Here is a 9206-nt window from a genome sequence, read left to right on the forward strand (position 1 = left end):
CTTACACACAGAAAAGTGACCGAATGCTGACGTCCTCAGTGAGAGGCAAGGCTGTACTCTTACATGCTCATACAAGGTGCCGAAGGGCAGCAAAATGGCTGTACTGCAGTGTGACTCCTGTGTATCGGAGACAAATCGCAGCTCTCCAACGGAGTCTTTGAGCCCATGTCTGCAGGTTCTCAGATGACCTCTGGAGAATGCACGATAGGGAGACAAAAAAAGAGATATTAAATAATATGTTTCAGAGCAGCTTAAGAGATAAGAAGAACATTTGTGATCTATTTTTAGACTTTTCATTAAGGGAAACTGTACATACAGGGAAAGGAGAGGCTACACCTAAGACCTTTTTTTGCTTTGAATACTGTCTGGCATTGAGCGACGAGACCGTGCAGGATGAAATGTGGCAATACTTATCGGCCCCTTTCACAGCAGCCATGTTGACATGTCATTGCAGGTAGATGTAATTAATGACAATAATTATGGCCCTTTTCCATTTAGATGGGCCCTGGTATTGTGCATGCTGGCTCACTGCAGTGGCTGTGACGCACTTAATATAACAGGACCATGAATCATTTTATCAATTACACCTGTTTACCCTGTAATGACTGCTGTTAAAAGGGTCTATAACTTGTGAGTTTGCAAGCTTCAGTGTGCGGACAGGCACTTTTTTTTTTTCCTGGATGATATGAATATTGTATGTAGAGTCCACCAACCAAAACAACTGCTGGACTTTCACCAGCGCCTCAGCCTTGTTCACCAGCCTTGAATGATTTTATGTACATTGCCTGCACGGCTCACAGTTCAAGATGAATGAATGGTCCTGATTGTGTGGTCTCTCTGCCATGCCTCATTACGTATGATTGGAAACAGACATGACTGGTTGATGGAACAAGTCTGTAATCTGCCTCACCTGCTCGTTGGTGGCTCTGGATTTCTTCCAGGCCTGTGAGAGTCCTGAGGGACCTGCGTTCTTTGAAGGCCACAACAGGCACCATGTCCTCCTCATTGTTCAGCACCAGCTGGGAGGTCTTCGCCCCCACCGCCAGCTTGACGGCAACTTCTATAGTGCCGTTGCGCACAGGCTCTGTGTTTTCCTTTGGTTGGGCTTCATTTGGCAAAATACTCGCTGGAACGGATGTCTGTGTTAAAAGGGATTAACCGATTTGGTCGTAGAAGTGAAGCTGGTTAGTCATTAGTGGATACAGAATGTGCGTCATATGAGCCCAGGAGCAATGTACTTCTACAAAAAGCCAGCAGTAAATCTCACCGTATCTGGAGAATCTGTCCTCCTGGTTCTCCGCATGATCTCCTCAAGTCGCTGGAAAAGAAAACGGCTTTTATTAAACTGGTGGTCAGCTTTGTGAAACCGTGCAGTCTCTTTAACGGGACAGAGCTTTTGATAGACTTTAATTTTTATCAACACAGATAATACTGTGTAATTATGTACAGATATAGTAATTAACATTTCAGATTATAGATCAGATTATTTATAAATACTGTCAAACCTTTTTTCTTGCTTGACGAGCTGCCTCCTCTTTCTGTGCAAATAGTTCTCGCTCTTGTTTCATCTGCTCTGCTTTTGCCCTCTCTTTGGCCTGTTCCTCCTGTCTCTGTACAAACAGTGAATGCCCATTCAAAATGGATTACAAATAAAAAGACAAAAAGCATCCAGAAGGACGCCCTGTGGGTGCAGATGTTGTCCCATCTGCAAAAGCCCTCGTGCACTGAGGAATGTTTGCATTTCTTACCTGTTTCTGCAGAAGAGCGGCTTCCCTCATAGCCTGAGCTCTTTCTTCCACGGCCTGTCTCTGCTCCTCTTCCTCCCTCCTCATCTTCTCCTCTATGAGACGCTGAGCCTCGGCCTGCTGTCGTGCTCGCTCGTCTGCCCTCTTGCGCTCCAGCTCCTCACGACTCCGCCTGGACATAAATTAATACATTTATGTCCAATAATCATGAACTGTAATACAACAGTCTGGATGGCCCGCTACTGCAGTGTTTCTGTCTCGTAGGTGGACATGATTACCTTTCGGCCTCTTCTCTTTGCAGGCGCTCTTGCTCCTCTCCCTCGCGTTGTAGTCGGGCCTCTCTCCTTTTTTCAGCCAGGAGACGCGAGGCTTCCCCTGGGTCTGTAGTCCCGGCTGAAGGTCTACACATGACCTTTGGAGGCTGTGGAGCTGGCGGAAGAGGCGTTTGGGGAGGACCTGAAGAGAAATATTAACAACTTCAATACACATTTGTAATTGTTTTAAATACAGCACTTTATTTAAGCATTTCTCGAGCTTACTTCCATGTTCTGCTGTCTCTTTGTTGGGCATGTTCAAACACAGAGCCTCTGGTGGATTTTCATCCCTGATTTTCTCTCGCTGACCTTGAGCTGGAGTCCTGACAGGCCTTGAGTTACCAGGGGAGAGGGCTGAACTACAAACGGTAACATCTTCCTCAGGGACAGATGGGAGCTCGAGCTGCAGCGGGGTTGAGTGTCTGCTGATTGACCTTCGGGGGGTCCTTTTAAGATCCAGAAATAAGAGCGCAGATGCCCCACTTTGTTCAGATCACTGGTACTATGTCATGAATGTAAAGTGGATGTTTTTGGTCAGAAACAGTTCACTTACCGTTCAGGTGAGGGGGAAGTTGTTCTGCTTTGTTCGACTTTGGCTGTTTTCACACTGGTGTTGACGGCAGGTGATTTAGTATTTGAGTTCTTCTTACGAGCGTCTTGCTGTCTTGCTTCTTTGATCTAAACCAAAAAGAAGAAAAATAAATATCAGAATTATTTTTTGGCATAATGTTTCTCAAATCAGAAAAAGAAAACACTGAAAAAATAGACAGCTGGGTGATCGTGAAAAGATATAAGACCAGAGGGACAGCTAGAATTACCTGTGCCGTATTGATGCTCCTGTGCTGCTTGTTGTTGGGACTCGGGGAAGCGGATGGCATGTGGTGGACTGAACCAGAGGGGTGCTGGGGTTTGTGAGGGGCAGTGATGGTAGAATTCATGGAGTGGAATGAAACTGCACGGCGACAAACATGGACAACTGAGCCAGTGATTCGTGCCGTAATTGTGGGAAAATGGAGGAAATATGCACAAATGGTGGAAACGGTGATGGAATTGTGAAGCAGTGCGTAAGCAGAGAGGAAAATGAGCAGCTGGTTAGTTGTAGTAGGCTATCTTACAAATGCACTACAAACAATTGGCATTGTATTGCTGTTAAAGCAGGGTTCTGTTATCATGGGAGTGAGTACCTTCTTCTCCGGACTGACAACCAGCACTCTTGCTCCTGGCCAGATAAGAGCACGTGGGGGTAAGCAGGCGACTGACCAAGTTCTTCTCCCATGCTGTCAGAGGCAAGCGACGTGGTACTAGCATATTGATCAGTATAGAGTTTTAAGTGCGGCATAAACACAAAGATAAGGCACTCCAAGATGTTACACAATGAACAGATACCGTTAAGTATGGTGTTATGGGTTTTAAAAGATCATGTTAAAAGAGAGTGGGGGGAAAAAAAGAAAGCACATTTGTCTCTGCTTACCGTTCTTGATGAGTTTCCTTCCTCTTGATGTCTGACCGAGGCTGTGTTGGGTCCTTTGGCTCTTCTCCACTGTCTTACGCACTGCAGATTCATATCGCTCCTTAATTCAGGACAACAAGCGTCAGTGGCGATGTTACTCAACCCAGAGCTGGGAAAGCCCCGGCACACTCTCAAAATAAAAGTGTTTTGATTTCCACTCATCAAAACTCACTTTCTCCTCCTTCAGTCTCTGCTTGCGCTTCTCCTCTACAGCAGTACGCTTCCTCTCCTCTTTGACCCTCTGGTCCAGGAGTTTCTTCCTGCGCTCCTGCAGTTGTTGTTCGTAGTACTGCCTGGCCCGCTGCTCCCGTGCCAATCTGCCCTGCTCTCGAGAGGCTGAGGGGGGGGGGGAAAGTGAACCAGTATGAATAGAGCACTCAGTTATGTGTGTTGATCTTATTAGAAATGGAGGACAATGAATTAACAATGTCACATACCGAGTAACTTCTGGTGCTCCTGTCTTCTCTCCCGTGCTGCTTTCAGCCTCTCATCAATATTTGGTCCATTGGCCACTTGAACGCCAAGACGATACTTTGTAGTCACTGTTTTGGTGCCATAAATTACATAAATATACTATTAGTTATATTAAACATTAAAACAAAAAATGTAGACAGTCTGTAAAATTAAGTCATGCTGTAAGTCATAATCCAGTATCCTAATAATATGACAGCTGCCTGATAAAAGGATGAATGTGTGAGTATCAACCTGCAGTGGACCGTGGAGTGGCTGTGTTGCAGATTTGGGCAGCCTTGTTGACAGAACAGGCTGTTTTCTTGATATAACCACCATTGTCTAAAAGTGAGGGGGAAAACAGCATGTTATTCTGTTAAAAAAAAATACATAGCAATACCTCTGACCTCTTCTTATTTTTCATAATCTGACACTCAATATTCCTTTGATATTTTGGATGTTCTACTATCTGTAAATGCATCTTTTAGTACAACAGATGTTGTTAAGGGAGCGTTACGTATAAAGCCAAAACAAATCAGCTTGAACAAATGGTCCCAAATAGTGACTATTGAGGACTCGGATGGCCTTAGGGGTCAGCTGCAATTCAAAGAGCCATTATAAATAGCCTGCGTATAAAAAGCGAAGAAAACATGCTAGCACCTGATAAGTCGTCATGACCGAAGAGCATTTATACAAAAGCACAAGGGAGGGGGATACAAATCACATGTATGAATTCCTTGAGGGTTGAATAATATCAGGATGCTGATCATGCTATGTGTATTATGTCGACAGATTCGGCATGCTATCCTCGTGTTTATTGTTGCCATGCTCAGTTACAGAATGGTTTCCCAAAGAGAATGTATATATTCTATTCATGCGTCATCAATATGATCAGATGACCCTGTGTTTGAGATCTACAGTCATTCTGGCTTTGCTTCAAGGAAAGGCTTGTTTTGATCAGGTACCATACAAATAACATTAAATATGCATTCTTAAGCAAAAGCACAGACAAAAGCTACTAACCTCCTGTCCTTTCAAATCCATTCCTCTTCTTCTGGCTGTTGACGGTACGTGTAGAAAGTGGTCCCTGCGATGGAGGGATGTCACTGTGTTTCTCCTGCACAGCCATGCTAGCTTTTGAGGCTGGCATACCAATGCTCGCACTCTTGAAAACCTCCTCCTCTCTCTCCTCCTTTCTCTCCCCCTCCTCTTTTGAATTTCTATTTCAAGATGCCTTCGGGTCCTCACTCTCCAAGTTGGCTGTGCAGAGAGCTGCCCTCTGCATCAGCTGCTTGTTCATCTGTGCCTTATGAACCAATAAGAGAGAAAATCATGAAAACAAAGCATCCAGTTACACCCGTCCTGTGGCTTCGAGATAAATCAAAGGTTATCCACAAATGTACTCCTGTCTCCTTGAAATCTATGGAAGTCTGGAGAGATTCTGATCCTCAATGAGTCTATAAAAAGGAGACTCCCCCTCTAAAGAGATCCCCCTTGTGAGCTGCTCTGCTTTACTTTCACATAATATAGCTGTGTCACTTTAATTCCCCCACCACACTGCCAGCTTGCCAGATGGATGTAGCCAAAGGGATGCAGCGTTTCCTGGAGACAGAAAAAAAAAATGGCAGCAAAGATGAGAGCCCGTCTTCATGAATAATGACCATGAAAACGGTGGTATAATATTCAGTGGTGTACATTGCTTTAACATTGACCTATTCTGATGGAGTCAGTCTCAATAGACAAGGAAAACATGTGATGTTTTTGTTTTTTTCCTTTATGATTCCTTCCTGATGAATGAAATAGAATGACCACTAGATGGAAGTCTTTCCATCTAGTGGTCCTGTGCACTGTGAAATGGGTTGCTTCCAAAGTGTGACAGTCTGTCAGTGAGCCCACTGTGAACTATGAACCTCTTGCTCATACCAGTCTGCAGCCACTGATGCACCCGGCAAAAGGACAGCTTTTTAGGGCATCCCTCTCTGGCCAAGTAATTCATATTCTAGGATCCCCTTCCCTATAATAAGAATTTAATCTTTATCAATGGTTTTCTCGTTGACATAAAATTGTTTTAATGCTGTGGGCCTATGTGCATTCGAGAAGCTGACCTAAAATCTGGCTTCAAGGTGGAATTAAAATCAACACAATCAGTGATAACTTAAGGCTGACTATTTTTAAAATAGTAAAGTCAAACTTTCTGTATCTTAATGTCAAAAAAACGTAAGTCATTATTTGACTAACATTATATCTTCTCATTTTGGCCCCTTGACCTCTTCTGTTTAACTATTCAATTCAGGATCGAAGCGGGACAAATAAATCAATGAGGTAGGTCAATTGTGCTTCGTGTTTAATAAGAATTAACCAAACGTCTCTTTATTTTTCAGTTGTCATTATTTATTGCTTCATGAACGACACGTGCTCACTCTTCCATGTAGGAATGTTTGTTTCTTAAATGACACAAATATAACAAGTAAGTACATGATGTTTATAACTAGGTTGCAAATTAACCATCAACATCAAATATCAGATGAAATAAACATCATTAAATAAATCTGTATCAACAACCTAGATAATTAACAAAGACACAGGTAAATATGACTCCCATTGACCCAGGATTATTTATTTATATTCATTAATGTATTTTCTTCTATTGTTTCCCTGGTATGTGCTTACATCATAGACTATATAAGAGTTTCTTGCATACAGTCATTCTATAGCCTTGACTTTTATTTTGAAATATTCTTACTTCCGTGTGAGTCTTTTAATGTGCCTTTTGTAGACAGTACATGTGCACAGTTTGGGCAAAATTGTGCGATTAATAAGTTGGATATTGTCGTCCATTTAAGTGACATAGGATGCAGTGATGTGTTGATATACAATAGAAGACATTTACAACCACATAATAATCTAACCAGTCATTAAGATTGTGAGTAATTGATTTAAAGAAAGTTCTGGTGATCACTGGAGGTTAAACCGTACGTGCTCGCTGCCTTGTAGCCTACAATGGGCCCCCTGACGCCAACAATAACAATGGCTTCTGGCTGCGTTTCACTGATTAAGCTCGCCAAACTCCCCCAACTAAGATAAATAGTCACAAGGATACACTACACCACTGTCAGGTGGTGTGCCCACAGAGTCACTGGAGCACGAACAAGATTGGGATAACTGGTCGACAAGCAACAGCCGAAAAAGGCCTCTGGACACTGTGCCTACATGGGATAAGATTGCATCGTAGGTATCAAGTCATTCTGTGGTTCACCCTAGACGACATTGTCAAAGGTGTCAATTTAAGGGCTTGGTTGCTCGCTCATGCATGTTCATTAGTGTCAACTAAATAGTCATCTAAATACATATAAGAACTCTAAGTTGTGTCTTGCCACCAGAGACACCGCATCTCTGCTGAGAGATTATCTGATGTAAAGAATTATTGCATTTAATTGTTTTTTAAATCCAGGTACATACGTGTTGTTCTATATCAGACCGGAAAAGTCAACCATGGCATATTTCTCTTGGTGGCAGATGTGAACTTCAGAGTGTTTAAAGTTGCGTGTGATGACAACATGCATCAGCGAATGAGGTTAATATATTAGACTACAAGGGGCAACCAGTAACTTTGCACGGTTGCTGACATCCTGGAGGAACGAGGATCTCCTCAACCCCTCGTAGCCGGTATTGAATCATGTAATTAAGGGCAGACTCCCTCAGCACAGTGGTCAGGTTGGTGTCACTGAGAGTATCACACACTTCCAGGTGAGCGGGAAGGAAAAGGAAGCATCCTTTACAGTTCTAGGCAAAGACAAGTAAAGTAGTTTCATAAAGTTAAGCAAGATGTTTCGTTTGCTACACATCTACTAAATATATATCCCTCAACGTAGAATGTTAAAACTTCCTCAAAAGGGTAGAACATACAGATATTTTTCTGATTTGATAATAATAATAACATGTTTCCCTGTTATTCCCTCCAAGCTAAATCTATTTATTTTTGTTGTGAATAGTGAGACCTCCACATAATGAGGATGCCACATGCAACACTGACTGGAGCGCTTAAATAATTTAGAGTCTAGTTTCATCGGATACCAGCAACTTTAGACTTTGACGTATGGCTTACAGACTGGCTGTATGTGTAATTGATGAGATGATGAGTTATACTCCAGCATTCAATAGAGGTTGCTAAAGCGTGCCTCAACTAAGCCAAATAATGCAACATCACCAGTACCACTGCTTTTGTTTTGGTGTGGAAACACATCATACCGTATTTTCCTTTTTTGATACTTATTCATTCAAGTAAATATCCTCGTGCAAAAATCAACAACACTTGTGTGATTCAAAATCGAGGTCAGTTTTTAAACCTTAAGGCCCAAATCTGAATGCATTTGAAACGCAAAGCGTTGCAAATAAGACTTAACACCATTTGGTGATTCCATGACAAAAGACGTTGTGTCTGCACCAAGACTCAGTTTTGAACATCACCCAAGATGAAATAGGAGCATTCTTCCAACTAGGCTGGCCTGACATTTTGTTCACTTCCATGAAATTCTACCTCGATCACCTCATGCTCACACATTTGGATGCTTTCCGGTGAAGTACTGCTTTGATGTACACTGCACTATATATTGCAATGATCAGATGCACATTTCCAAACCCTTTTGAAAATTTGAAAAACATGTAATTTATGTTTCTCTTCACTTTGTAGCATGCCTGATAGTTTTATACTTCTGAAAGGTGCAAAAGGCAACAGCTTGTACTTTTGAGATGAGGCTTTTTTTAGCTCCATTGTGCAGAATCACTGTACAATTTCCCAGTTGGATTAATGCGATGGCCCTGTATGTAAATGTAGCTGGTTGGCTTTTCAGGAACCCTTGTTGGAGGATTTAAGATTTAAGACATTTTCTTTTGTTTCGTGCACAGCCTGTGTGGATTGGTAGACTCTGCTCACAGTGACGTCTCTCAGCAGTCCCTAGTTATAGTTACCAGTCTCGGGTTCAACACTCATGCACTATTCATTGGTGTATCACATCACTCCTGCCCAACTTCAGACTTGGACAAACCCAATTCTTTTCTGTACAACTTTACTTTGAAGCCGTATTGCTTACTGCTGTGTAAATGTCCAAAATGTGTATGTAGTGTTGCTTCCATCTCATAGAAGAAAACAGAGGTTGCCGTTTCCCTCGCAGGAAACGTCTTGGAGCT

General features: G+C 42.5%; 1 protein-coding gene across 1 annotated transcript; it reads right to left on the reverse strand.

Annotated features, from left to right (window-relative positions):
• Nucleotides 1-141: 141 nt before the first annotated feature.
• Nucleotides 142-5172, reverse strand: map7a (microtubule-associated protein 7a). The gene is made up of 15 exons (XM_079174665.1): nt 5043-5172; nt 4275-4361; nt 4007-4081; nt 3742-3905; nt 3531-3630; nt 3244-3360; nt 2878-3035; nt 2613-2737; nt 2285-2505; nt 2024-2201; nt 1749-1917; nt 1506-1610; nt 1268-1318; nt 911-1139; nt 142-190 (listed from the first exon to the last, which is right to left on the reverse strand). The coding sequence occupies exons 1-15, from the start codon at nt 5167-5169 to the stop codon at nt 180-182; spliced, it is 1917 nt and encodes a 638-aa protein (XP_079030791.1). The 5' UTR covers nt 5170-5172; the 3' UTR covers nt 142-179.
• Between the last annotated feature and the right edge of the window lie 4034 nt (nt 5173-9206).

Source organism: Pholis gunnellus (genome assembly GCF_910591455.1).
Source record: "Pholis gunnellus genome assembly, chromosome: 15".
NCBI lineage: Eukaryota > Metazoa > Chordata > Actinopteri > Perciformes > Pholidae > Pholis > Pholis gunnellus.